Source organism: Salminus brasiliensis, chromosome 12 (genome assembly GCF_030463535.1).
Source record: "Salminus brasiliensis chromosome 12, fSalBra1.hap2, whole genome shotgun sequence".
NCBI classification, from domain to species: Eukaryota; Metazoa; Chordata; class Actinopteri; order Characiformes; family Bryconidae; genus Salminus; species Salminus brasiliensis.
In genome coordinates this window covers 22,102,518-22,116,278 of record NC_132889.1, presented here as the reverse complement: position 1 = coordinate 22,116,278, position 13,761 = coordinate 22,102,518, and the positions used below count along the sequence as shown (strand labels likewise).

At 41.6% G+C, this 13,761-nt stretch overlaps 1 protein-coding gene across 1 annotated transcript in view; it reads right to left on the bottom strand.

Moving 5' to 3' along the window:
* Positions 1-652: 652 nt before the first annotated feature.
* LOC140574440 (Na(+)/H(+) exchange regulatory cofactor NHE-RF2) overlaps positions 653-13,761 on the bottom strand; it is a 61,929-nt gene continuing 48,820 nt past the window's right edge. Inside the window, exons 4-6 of the mRNA XM_072694272.1 lie at positions 5,558-5,711; positions 3,875-3,984; positions 653-3,729 (exon numbers count right to left, since the gene is read on the bottom strand). Of these exons, the coding sequence (XP_072550373.1) occupies positions 3,562-3,729; positions 3,875-3,984; positions 5,558-5,711 (432 nt within the window). The 3' untranslated portion in view covers positions 653-3,561. The remainder of the gene's footprint in view (positions 3,730-3,874; positions 3,985-5,557; positions 5,712-13,761) is intronic.

Genomic DNA, 13,761 nt, shown 5'->3' with positions numbered 1-13,761 from the left:
TGCTGCTTTCTTCCGAGCATGTCTGGTGAGCATGTCTGGTGGCTTTGCATGTATCGGAGGATACGTGTGGTCAGTTCTTACCACAGTGTGGGGAGCATTGCTAATTGTTAGGGGAAGCTACATGTGGGTGGGTTAATTGGCAATTCCAAAAAGGGATAAATAAACAATCAAAAATGTTCATGGTTTCCCAGAGCTGGATCACCCTGTTAAGAAACTGCCGGGTTACAGGAAGTAAGGTGGAAATATTGAACATGCTGAGGTGATGTTTTTACAGGGGGGGAAAGTGAAATCCAGTCTTATTTGATCACACTGGAGATATATTTTAGTGAAATGTGTAAACACAGTCTGATAGTGTAAATTAAGATACTCTCTGAATATTAAACGCACGTTAATGTTAGGTGTGAACAGCCTTTGACTCTACATTAAGGGGGTAAATGCATTCATTTCTGGTGCAATGCAGCTGTTTAGCGACATCTCCGGAGTCGACAAACCGTTTATCTGCTGAAATATTTGCTTCCCACAGCCTACATTGACCAATGTTTTTCTGTAAAACATCCTTTGGATGAAAACATGGCTATAGATGTATGAACTCCTGTGTTACAATCGAACGAATTATCTCTGGAACTGGTGAATAATTGCAGTACTGATGGTGTCAGTATGTAAGAATGCGCATGTCACACTTTATTGAAAAAAACAAAACAAAATGCAACCTGGCATATATTCCCATAATGAATATACATTAGTATACAGCTGGCGCTCTGAATGAATACACAGTCGGGAAAGGAGGAGATGGAAAAGAAGACCCTACTGCAAACACAATGTTAACAAACAGACGGAAAAGGACAGCTACAAATAATGCACTTTTCGATTATTCAGAGGGAGTACAGCAATGCTGGTAATATACAATTATGGGCAAGGGGCTAAAATATCTGTGCTATATAACGCAGACTCTTTCTGGAGCAATATGTCAGCACGGCACAGCTGAGCTAAGCTAGCTTAATGACCCAACAGAACTGGGCCAGCAGAGTCGCAGGGTGGACTGTACCACAGTTCCAAGCGTTTAGGGGTGCTCCACAGGCAGGCATAGTGATCATTTTGTCCATTTCCATGAGAGACACTCCTTTTGTGAGACGAAGGGAGTCCATCTGTCTGTCTGTGTGTGTGTGTGTGTGTGGAGGGGGGGTCTATGCAGGATTTGTCATATCTGCATTGATGTAGGCTACTTACGATATTCCTTTCTATCCATCTACTGGACATTCAGATAGTAGAGCCCGATCAGGGGTTGAGAGCTCGGTCACAATGCCAGAAACATATTGCTGCTGTAGGAGTATCAGGTTCAGTCTCACATGTGCCATCCAAGAACCCACAGTCACCTTCTAGAGCGCTTCAGAAAGCACTGTTCTAAGCAGGGGTGGGAAGAGCATGAAGAAAGTTCACTTAAGTGAAGGTACGAGTACTGTATTAAGATTTGACTCAATTCAAAGTGAAAGTATGAAGTCATGTACCGACAAGTACATGCTTTTTAAATATCAAGTGCCTGACCATTGAATGTCCTGACAAAGATGATCTGGTGTATTTTCGGTCTGGATGGTTTTAATAACACATTCAAATCAGGCAGGATCTTGACTGACTGGCAAGAGAAGTAGAGTGTCTCATTTTTTTTTAGGGGATTTGTAATGAGGACTTAAATGGAAGAAGGCTTAAATGGAAGCGTTACTGGAAATGAAGCTATGTAAAAGTACGGTACACAACCCTTGCACAGTACTGACGTACGATCACTCAAGTGCTTTCCACCCCCGGCTCATGCAAAGACAGCGCAGAATTGCCAGATTGCCAGCATAGTGGTTGTAGCCTACATGTAAAACACCTTCAACACTTGCACTGGCTCGGTTCACAAGTTCCTAGTACTGAGTACTGAGCCTTAATTAAACGACTTGCATCCCTGCTTCCCCTCTAGTGGTTAAAACTTGCAAGTTCAGCTTTTCTCCAAAATCATCGTCCAAGACCTGGAAGCAAATGTGCGTCAATGGTGCCCTCTAGTGTTTCACGAGTAACATCTCCTTTTAACTAAACACTGTAGTTTGTGCTTGCAACTGCCCTGGGGATCAGATATTTCACAGTTGGGTATGCCAAAAGTCTCCTTACTTTTGGCTTGTCTTGTTAATCCCTTCAACATGTCAATGGTTTCAGGCTCCGGCTCTTAGTCCTCAGAATAATAAGCCTGACTTGTAGACATATACAGTGCTGTGCAAAGGTTTAGGCATCTAATGAAGCACATTTATCTTGGCAGGTAAATGTTTACTGTGTTTGCTTGTTAACACACTGTGCTGTATTGAGGTGTCCTTGCATCTATTCTAAAGCTATAAAGTAACTAAGAATATTTTAGTGTGAAAACAATGGTTGATCTGATATGTGAGCTAGTCTGAACTTGTATTAGATGATGATGATGATAATACTGGGCTGCCACTAGGAGAGCACTGGAAATGTAAAAGCTCTACTGACTGTATTAATGTTATTTGGATTTATTAAGTATCAAGTGTTTTACTGAGCCCACCAACACTTACTGCCAAGGTAAATATTTTTTTTAAATCGAAAAATAAAAAGTAGAAAAAATATATGGTGCCTAAAACAATCAAGCTTAAGAAATTCCACTTTGTGAAATATATCCTTCACATTTTCTCACTGAGTTAATATTTACTGCATTATACATTCTTTTTAATGTGTCATGATAGTGGCCCCTCCCTTTAAAGATGCAAATGTGGTGCGTAACTATAGGCTGGTAATTCTGGGTTCTTGGCAGGTAACCCCCCCTCTCTAAAATCCTTCATCTATAATACTGTTTCACAAGAACGTACAGCACATATAGCGGGCTACATTGAGAGGGTCCCTGCGAAATGGGTCATTTCATGGAAATTTTTTGGGGGCAAGTCTTATATAATTTGCGTGTATTTTCCATGTCTGTCAACTGTACTTTTCATGTGTTGTCCATAGAAGTCCCTCATTTGTCACACGTCCACTTGAGTTGCACCACCACCAGATCGGACAACCCTGCCACGGTCATGTATGTAGAGATGTAAACAACTGTGGATCATTGATGTTCCAGTCCGGTTCGCTCTGTACTGCAGTATGATCAACATCTGCTGGTGGAGGTGGCTGTGTATAAAAATTGGCTGCTGGCATTGGGGGACTGATGCCATACTGGTCAGCCTGGAGTGCGTGTAATAGTAGCAGTAAACTCAAGCAAGAGCAAAGCAAAATCCAAGCTTCTATGCTGCATCCTTCAGCATCCTCCAGAGCTTCCTTTAGAGAAGTTCTTGCACTTTAGGGACTGATGATTGTCAGCGACGGTTCTGAGTCGGGCAGCTCCGGGTCATGCTTTCTTGTGTTTTTCTTCTTCTTTTTAAAGCTTCCGCTCTACAGGCAAACTATTGAAAAACGTTTTTTAGGCTTTTCTTGTTTTGCTCTTTCTATAAAAATAACTCCATTTTCATCAAAAGCAGTTAGGTGCAGAGGGGCAGTCTTGGAATTCTGGAGAGCTGGGAAGTGTGTGTGAGAGTAAGTTCAGAAGTTGCTAAAAATCTCATATTTCTTATTCCAGTCCATCTGTGGTGCTCTCTTCTTGGCGCGCTTGGCGTGGGCCTTCTCTTTAGCTTCTGCCGCTGTGGGGCTCAACCTCAGGCCGATCTCGGCGAAGGGGTCCAGCAAGCGGCTACCGCCGTCTTCAGAGTTCTACACATACACAAACACAGCAGCAGGTTTTACTAAAGACCTAGGTCCAGGGTGACTGGAGTGCAGTTTGCATTTTTCAGCATCACACAAAATACACAATGTAAACGTCTTTAGACCCAAAACTTTGCAGTTGTTTTACACATACCTGCGTGCTGGTGTCCTGGCTACTGCGGTCCGAGTGCGTAGACTGGGACGTGGAGCGTCCGTTGACGCGGGGACTGGGCGAGCCGTTAGTGATGGACTGAGTATCAAAACCTAAACCAGTGAACAAAAGCAATGACTTTAGTTTTTTGCTTTTTTTTTTGATGGGTTTTGCTTAGACACCAAATCTGTGCGCACATAGCTGACCAAAAAACTACTCCTAGCTTTACTGTATTGTTCCTTAGTGTACACTGTTTTGTGCTGGCATGGACCTGTTGGATCATTTTATAGATGTAGTGCCAAATAATGTTAAAATCCACTTAAACAAGATGGGGATTTAAGTGGATTAAACCCCACAACAATGGGGTTTAATGAGAGTATGTGACCTACTTCGGCCTGTAGTTAGCACTATGCTAACTTATAGCCATGGTCCTGGTATAAAAGACTATATACAGCCACAAAATCATGAACATGGTGCAGCACAGCTGCTACACCTCTTGTCGCCTTAGCAATGTTAAATAGGGCCATAGCCGACTTGAGCATGCTAAACTTTATAATTATGCTTCAGGGCACTAAAGCGTACTTGTCGGCACACTAATGATCAGTGCACTTGAAGAGAACTAAACTGTCATAAACAGTCATTCTTGTACTTACTAGATACACTCTGCCATTTTCTGTACTGGACATACTAAAGAAAAGACCCAGGATCTTGCTGCACAAAGATGACGCGAATATGGAGCCAATCAGCAGATCCCAAAGCCACTAAGCCCTCCCATCGATCAGTTAGCTAGCCTTGCTGAGAAAACCGCGCACAGCCACCGGAAGGGTTTACCCTCCATGCTCAGAACTCTTCGGCCCTGCAGTGGAAAAGCTGTTATACCCACTAGAGCAAACCTGAATCATTGAGCTTTGTACTCCAGGTGTATAAAAGTGGGGACAGTGTGTGAGTAGATGTTTTAAAGTGCTGCATAAGTATATGTCTATAGAAATCGACTGAAGTCCTGTTGCCATTCCGTAATTAGCGTCATGCAAATCTTCGGAACTCTTAGAAGCTCTCTATCTAAGTGTATCTATCGTGTAAAGTCCTAGCTAAAACTGTTTGTTGGGGTGGTTTTTTTTTTATTTTTAAAAACCTGATCTTTTGAAGTACTTGTGAACAAACACTGCACTGTTAAATGTAAGTTTCTTGAGTAACGTTTTAGGGGTTCCTCAATTTGAAAATGTGGAGGAACCTCTTAAGGTGCTTTGAGGAACCTTCAGGAAAATGTTTTTAGAAGAAAAACCTTTATTCCTTAAAAAGTTCCTCTAAGCACCTCCACAGTTTCAAACTGAAGAACCTCCAATGGTTCCTCAAGAATCTTTGATCATAAGACTGGCAACCTCAACAGGATGCCGCAGACAAAGGGGAAAGTTAATGAGGTTAGTCAGGTTTCTTTGTCAGTAGTAGAGAACTGTTTTGGTGTTGCTCTTGTGTAACAATTTCCACAGGAATGCTAACCTGCTTGTCACATGGATGCAACAATATTGAAATTTTGATGCATTCACAACCTCATAACCCAGAGGATCCAGTGGCGTACAGGAAATAAAATGTGTGTAGGACAAACAGTTACACTCTGTTCACAGCAGAGTGTAACTGTGGTGGTTTTCAGTAATCCAGTGTTTGTGTTTACACTCTTATGGAACAAACCTTTGACGTGGCTGCTGGTGGGGATGATGCCCAGCTTTTTGAAGTGATCGTCCGTGTCTGGATCCACGACCAGCAGACGCGTCTCATCTCCTCCGCGCTTAATGAAGGCCACCACCTCTGCGTGCCGCATGTTCTCAATGTTCACGCCATTCACCTGCACACAGAAATCCAGAGAGACGGAGCTAATTAAAAGGTGAAAGCAAGCTCTTTGTTCCTCTTGGCCCTCTTCATCGAGTAAAAGCGACACACTCCATTCAAGTCATTACAGTCCTTACTACCCTCATATAAACTCCTTTTCAGCCTCTTCAAGGGCGAGTGAATGAGCGTGAAATATGAAGGCTCTATTGCACAAACTATAAAGAAGGTTACAATTTCAGCGCTGACCCTGAGCTTAAAGTTAATCTGTTCTCATATCACGACTTGGCCACCAGGTGGCACCCCAACCTGTTTATATTCTCCAATCTATGCCAGAGTTAAAAAGGACCATGGAATTGGGTTGGATATTTTCCATTAACTGTTACGATGGATACGTTTGCTTTTAAACCTCATCACAGAGCATCAAAAAGTTTCCCTTCCCTCTTCAGAACGTCTCTCCTGAGTATGTGACGGAGAGGCAGATGTTTTGCTATCCAATTAGTCCTACAAACCCTGTTTTTTTCTTCTTTAGTGTCTTTCGCCAAAATGTGAGCTTTTTTTTTTTTTTTTTTTTTTCTCTCCTTTTGCCCTTAGTCGTCCCTCTTTTCTCTTTTAGTCGCTTAGCAACCTGTTTGGCAGTGGGATCGGGTTCACCGGATGGAAGAGAGGAGAGAAGAGAGGGGAACGGAATTAGTTCTGAAAATCCAATCACAAACAAAACAAAAAAAAAAAAACGCTCCCCAACAACCCTAAGCACCTCAAAACTACATGATGTTCTCTTACATGAGAGGCCTTATTTTTATATCAGAACATTTTCAGCAGGGCTGGAAAAGACCTGAGGGCAGGTAGCACAACGCCATCAAATATTGATAGTGAGGCTGCTGTTGTGGCAATAGTGTGGGTTTCAGGTGACCGTGGCCTGGGGGGAGGGGTTGAAAAGGGGTAAAGTGTGTGTTTGATTGTGTCCTCTTTAAAGAATTAGTTCAGAAACCATATTTTGACCATATATGTTGTAAAATAGCGCAAGATTAGAATTGTTTTTTTTCTTTTCTTTTCCGATACCCATACAATATTGAGGTTTTAGTTGTTTTTATTCGCTACTCTTCTCTTACTCTGAGCATTTACAAGTAGGCTTAATGCTCAAACTACTACTAAACAATCAACTACCCACCGACTACACTTGTTACAGTAGTGGATCTGATTCACTTTTTCCCCTTCCCAACATGTCCCAGCAGTTTTTTTGCACTGTAGATGTGCAATGGGTACGCAACCTGCATGCTGTAATCATCACCCAGTTGACTCAAGTGGTACATAACCTCAGCTCATAATGTTCCCAACGCAGTTTGACATAGTTATCTACATAAACGGACAAAAACACAAACAAAATTGAGGCTCCTACTGCCGTTCTTATCTATAGACCTCTGTTTGTATAGATAAGCATATGACAAGCGTCAGAACTCACATAAACCACACTGTCTGATATTACCATACACAACATGATGCAATCAGATGAATTAATAGGCATGCAGTTTTCAAAATGCTATGATTTGTTAGCTACAAGAAGCAAATGTGTGTCAGCTAATGGACCAAGAAAGGCTAATTTGATGTTTCACTGAAATCTTTCTTTAAAATGTAGCCGGCCTATAAAAAAAGTGAAAATGTTCATAATGTTCTAGGAGAAAAGAAAAGAAAAACACGGGGGGAGGGGGGGAGCTAGTCTGTCTAAAAGAGACTATGACTTCTTGAGGATTAGTGAAAGGAAGAAGGTTCAGCTTAAAGGGAAAGCTTCCTCAGCTGCCCGTTACAAGATCTGGCTCTGAAAGCCTACTTTAGAGTAAGGGAATCCCGACCATCTCAGCAAGAACTGTATAACAACGGAGTATACTGTATATATAATACTCTGCTGTATCTATACAGAATTCTTTAGATAATGCTGAAATAGAGCTGAAGAGCAAATCTCCACATGCTTATTAGAATCTGTAGCACACAAAAGCCCTGCAAAACATAGCATCACAGCAGTGTAATTCTAATAATGCATTCTTTAACTACTTTAAGTTGCACTCAAATGTGCAAATGCACAAAGCTTGTCTAGTATTCCCAATAGACTGTGGCTCTAAAACATTTACAATACTTTTAGGTTAAGTTGGAGATGAGGTGGGATAATGATCATCCAACATCCTGACTTGACTAATGCTGTTGTCACTCACAGCAGTGCCCCAAAATCTAGTAGAAAGCCTTCCTTGGACAGTAGAAACAGTTCCTCCAACAAAAGCAGATTTTCTAAATTTTTGATTTTGGAAGAAGCAGCACACGAGCAGGTGTCCCAGTAATTTCGACCAAATGGTGTATAACCTTTCTCATTTTGAGAATTTTATAGAAATGTTTGAAAATAAAGTGTTTCAGTGATTTTATTTACTTAATGGGTGGCTTAATTCAGGAAATAATAGATAACTAAGCTTTTGTCAAGAAAATAATGCTTAAAACAAGCTAAACGATCTTCCCATGAAATAAGACTCTTTCAGCAGATACAGCAGATTTTCAACACTTTAAACAAATAAAGAAATCAGTTTAATAAGCCTATATTTTCGACGATATCAAAATATCAAAAAGGAATATTTTCGACTATTTTAGACTAGACTATAAGGATTTTATTAGCCCTGCACTACAGCTGCCAAGATTAATCAAGAAAGCTAATTATTTATTGACCGTTCATTTACAAACAAAAAGGGCTCTACAATGCTCTAGAATTGTGGTCATTCTGATCTCTTATGACCTACCTTTGTAAAGCTAAGGTCCCATCCACGCATATTGACCCTCCTGTGTTTTGGACTTCTGTCCACATTGAGGTGGTGATTTCTGGAAACTCTGTTTTCAGTGTTGACATGTGGATGGGGAATACCTCCTTACTCCCTATATAGTGAACTACATCAGTCAAGTCAACATTAACTGACTGCCATGGGCTAGCTAAACTGTAAGTGTACCTCATCCCCCTCTATAGCCTCTCTTGGGTGGGGTAATATATTGTAGAGCTTGCAATACAATGTTGTTGTATTGTGGGATACCTTTTATTCCAAATGTAACATTCCCCCTTATTGCATTGTCCAAAGACTGTCTAGGCTGTGACAATAGAGCCTCTCTGAGTCAATGTGTGTACAGGTGTAAGACTGGTTTGGTTGGTCTATTAATAATGCAATAGTATATATATTCATCTATTATAGAAATATTTGGTAGACATTAGGCAGCTCTACGTAGGTCTTTGCACGTATTGGCAGGTTCTCTCTTGTCTGCAATGAACAAAACCCCCTTAGTGGTGGATCTAGAAGGTAGGATGACCTCAGCGTGATTGAGATCATGTGTGATCACTTGGTAACAGGCATGTAAGAGAGAGAAAAAAGGAGAGAGAGAGATGATTATCAGGTGAAATGAATAGGCCCTTGTTCCTCTTGCTCCTTCTTAAGCACACTCTCACACTGTGGAGCTCTAACAATCTCTCTCTGGGATCAAGTAAAGATGACACTCGTGTCAGTTAACTGTCAGTCAAGTCAATAGGTCAATGCTCTTTCCCTTGCCTTTCGCCTCTTAGGTCTTACAGACTTCCCTTTAGTCTTTTCCATGGACTCTCTCTCTCTCTCTCTCTCTCTTACTCTCTAGCCCAGTGAGGAGAATGCTGTTATGCTAGGAGTCGGTCTTCACTCTTAACTCGGGCTCAATCAGGCGAGAGACCAAGCCAGAGAGGGAGGACAAGAGCGAGGCCAAACATTCACGCCGCAATTGATGGAGCGTTAAGTGATTTTCACCATCTTTCATTGATTATTCATGATGCTTTGCATATTTGTATTATCATCCTCTATTACCATATTTTTTAAAGATTTTTTAACTTTATATTCAAGGCCACTGAGTGAGTATATTTAAATTGCAGCGCTACACACAACCGGTCATTGATATAACATACCCCACAATAACTATTTCATAAACACAGTTAATGTTGAGTTTTGACCCTGCAGGGGTCCACAGACGCTTTGCTAGCATCTCTAAAAAAACATCAAATTCTCACTTGGTAAAGTTGAAGAGAAACACTGCAACTGACTGCAATTTAATAAATTCAGCACAATGGAAAACAGTAAAAACATTCACCATATTAATGAGCATTTAGAGGGTGTGAAATGTCCCACCCCAGCTGAAGATTTGGATTTGTTCTCTTGCTTAGTTTGATCTCCTCCCAGATGAAAATTGAGATATTGATTGGTTCTGCTGCTGCGTTGGACGTCCTCCCCCGAGCCGAAATAGAGATTTTTGACTGGTTCTGCAGCAGAGTGAGACCCCCTCCCCAGCTGAAATTGAGATTTTGTTTGGTTCGCCTGCAAAGTTTGACCATCCTTTAGCTAAGATGAAGATTTGAATGAGTTCTCATGCTACCCTTGACTATCTCTCAGCTGAGATTAATATTTTGATCAGTTCTGCTGCTGAGTGTGACTTCCTTCACAGCAGAAATTTAGATTTTGTTCTGCATCCAATCAAAAGTGGTGGAATGAATTCCCGCTCCCAGTGGTTCCAGCGGCTATATATGTATGTATGTATGTGTGTGTGTGTGTGTGTGTGTGTGTATGTATATATATATATATATGAATAATCATCATAAAGTGACTATGTAAATCTGTTGATGAAATTACTGCTCATCCTGCTTCCTGGTACATCGCCTGCTCGATGCTGTTTTTGTGCACAGACCCATTTTCACCAATCATGTTTGTTGGAAATGCCTAGAGTGACATGTCTAGGTAGGTTGTTAATAGACTAAAATCTCCTGCTAACATTCATCTGATCAGCTGAGGTTCTGAATCTGGGCATCTAATACTTTATGATCCTATCAAAAGAGACACGCTCAAGTGTGTTCATGCCAAATACAACAGTATGCAAAAGCGCAAAGCCGTTAATGTTAGTCTGAACGGGTTAATGAAAGGCTTTTAAAACATTTGAAGGTTGTAGGCAAAAGACGTGAAAATCTGCTAGTCATACACCCACTAAAATAACAGCATGACAGCACGCTTTCTTATAAAAGCTCTGCCTCGTATAAACACGGCAAGGGCTGAGAGTGGGTGCTGGAGCAGTGGAGGGGTCAGCCACAGACAGAGAGATTTAGATTTATCCTCTCTAACACCCCCCCCCCCCCCCCCCCCCCCCCCCCCCAACAGGCCTCATGCAGCTCTGCCTGTATACACTCCGTTAACGGTTCTGCTGAAGGAAATATGGGCACCAAAGCCACAGCGACCCAATTACAGCTGTCCTCATTTAAATAAAGAGTGGTGCAGTTTAATGGACATCCCAGTTTGTGTGTATTTAATAAATGAAAAGCTGCTAAATGTTTGGAAGGGTCAAAAGTCGGGTCTGATACGATGGAGAGGTGTATGTGAGGACTGAGTTGCACCTCAAACATCATACCCTGAAGGATCTGAATCCAATTAATGTGATGTGTCTGTGTGTGTGTGTCTGTAGGTGCTTGCATGGGTACTGGTCAGATGCAGTGTGGAATAAGAGTGTTTATAAGAGTGGGCATGCATGTGTGTGAATAAGGGAACGTGTAGGTGCAGGAGTTGTGTGTAAGTAGGAGTGTAATACTTGCCTCTGAAAGGCCAATCTGTGGAATGAGAAAGTAGGACCATGTAAAGATGCAAGGCAAGGAGACACTTGGGGATCTATACATGGTAATTCTGGGCTGATGTAGATATTCAGTATTTTCCAATATACACCAATGGACCTGTATACTGTGCTGTTGGTATGCCATTCAAACCCTTAAGTCTACATTATTCCGCCACGCTCACGGTCAAGAGTTTGTTTCTTTTTCTAGTCTGGTTTGTTTCTAAAGGTTTATAATTATATCATACTCAAAGTGAATGAAGTCTGAAGTAGGCTATTGCCAAGGACCATAAAGAGGCTAGGCTGTACTAACCCAACATTCAAATAATCTATTTAACGTTATTTAGAGCAGTGCTTCTCAACACTGGTCCTGGAGGCACACTGCCCTGCACATTTCCCTGCTTTAACACACCCCTGTGACTCCGAAATGGCTTGTTAATGAGCTGATTAGTTGGATCAGGTGTGCAAGGTAAGGTGCCTTCGGGAATGGGAGTTGTGAAACACAGATTTTAGAGCATTTAGAGGGGCAGCTCTGTCATGAGGGTCCAGTAAGATGTTAGCCTAAAAGCTAATTTAGCTAAGAGCCTTACTAGCACCCAACACGTCCGCTTCAACCAAGCAGCATAACAGTCATTTCTCTGGGTCAGGTTGTTCTGGTGTTGGTTTCTCCTCCAGAAAATGGTAAGATCAGGTATGTGGATGTTTTAGATTTAGCGATTTTGTAGCTGCATGGTTTTCCGCAACATTCCGATCTCATTGTGTTCAAGCAGAATGCTCCTCTTCTTAAGATGGAGAAATCTACAGTTTGCAAAACGTTTACAATTTGCCCTTTCATTCAAAAGAGCATTGGTAAGGTCATGTACTGACAAAGGTCTGGCTCTTACTCAGCGTTCCAGTACATCCCAAAGGTGTTCAGTGGGGTTAAGGTCAGGGCTATGTGCAAGACACTGGAGTTCCCCGACACCAAACCTCCTAAACCAAGTTTCAGTCAGGCTGAAATAGCAAAGAGCCTTTACCAAACTGATGCTTTGTAAGCGACAGGTTTAATATTGACTTTCACTTGAACTAAGAAACTGAAGCAAAACCTTAAGCCATCTTAAAACATCTCCGCCAAACCTAGATTCATCCATCAGGCAGCCAGATAGTAAAGGGTTTTGAATGATCACTCCAGATCAGTCCATTGGCAGCTTGCTTTACACCACTCCAGCCAATGCTTGGCAATGCACATGGTGATCTAAGGCTTGAGTGTAGCTTTTTGACCATGGAAACCTATTTCATGAAACTCCCAACAGAGTTGTGGTGCTGGTGTTGCTATCAGAGGCAATCTGGAACTGAGAGTGCTAAAGTCAATACAACCCATCCTCTGTGCACTGCTGTTTTTTCCCTCCCCTTATGGAGATCACATGGATGTGTAACTTTTAATTTTTACACTTGTTGGAGCAATAGGAGTGGCAGAAACATCTGAGCTCATTAATTATTATTACCATACTTTTGACCCTGTGTTTATGCAGCTACCTTTATTTTATATGCATGGGTCCAAAAGTACATTCTAGCTCACATTAAAATGTATTAGCAGGGAGTTTGTCCTTCCTTTGCTGTAATAGCTTCTACTTTTGTGGAAAGGCTTCTTGCTAGATGTTGGAACACTGATTGCATATATCCACATGAACATTAATGAGGTCAGGTCCTGAAGCTTGATGGTTAGTTCTGGCTCACTAATATTAGATGGAGCTCATTCACTCCAGAGAATGCATCTATAATGCATCTATAATCCTAACTCTTAGCATTTCGGCATACCTTTCCGCTGGCCCCTTATAAATACTTGACCTCAGAAAATGATACATGATACATTTTGTTTTAGATAAAGGTCCCTATTCACTCCCTGTGTCGCCTCACATTTAATCAAACATTACCTCCCTCTTCCTGACACATCCCAACACTCCCTCATTCTCCATTATACTCCCTCCACCAGTGTGTGTCTGGTTGGCCATGCCCCTTTAATGCCTGTATGCAGATGCATCAGTACTGATTGCAGCTCATGTCCCATTCATCCTTCTTAAGAATTTGCTGAGTGGCATGAAAGCTATTAATCACTGAAAAACTGCAACTATTTGGTACATGTGCTGTTGTTTACTCTACACAGTGCACTGCAGTGAGTGATATGGTGGGAAAAAACAGGGCCTCCCTTTATAACACCACTTGATTTCAGATATGCAGCAGGAGTATTCTAGATTTACAACTTCGAATGACTTCTGTTTAAAAGAATGCTCAGAATGTTTCAAAGTATTCCCTATCTGCTTCCTTGTCATGGACAATGTGCAATACAATTTAATATCACTGTTGTTAGAACAGCACTGAAGCCCTGCTGGGTCAAACTCAACACAACTCAACACAACGAAGAGAAAGCTGGGGAAGCAAATGAGCATCCATGCTAAGCT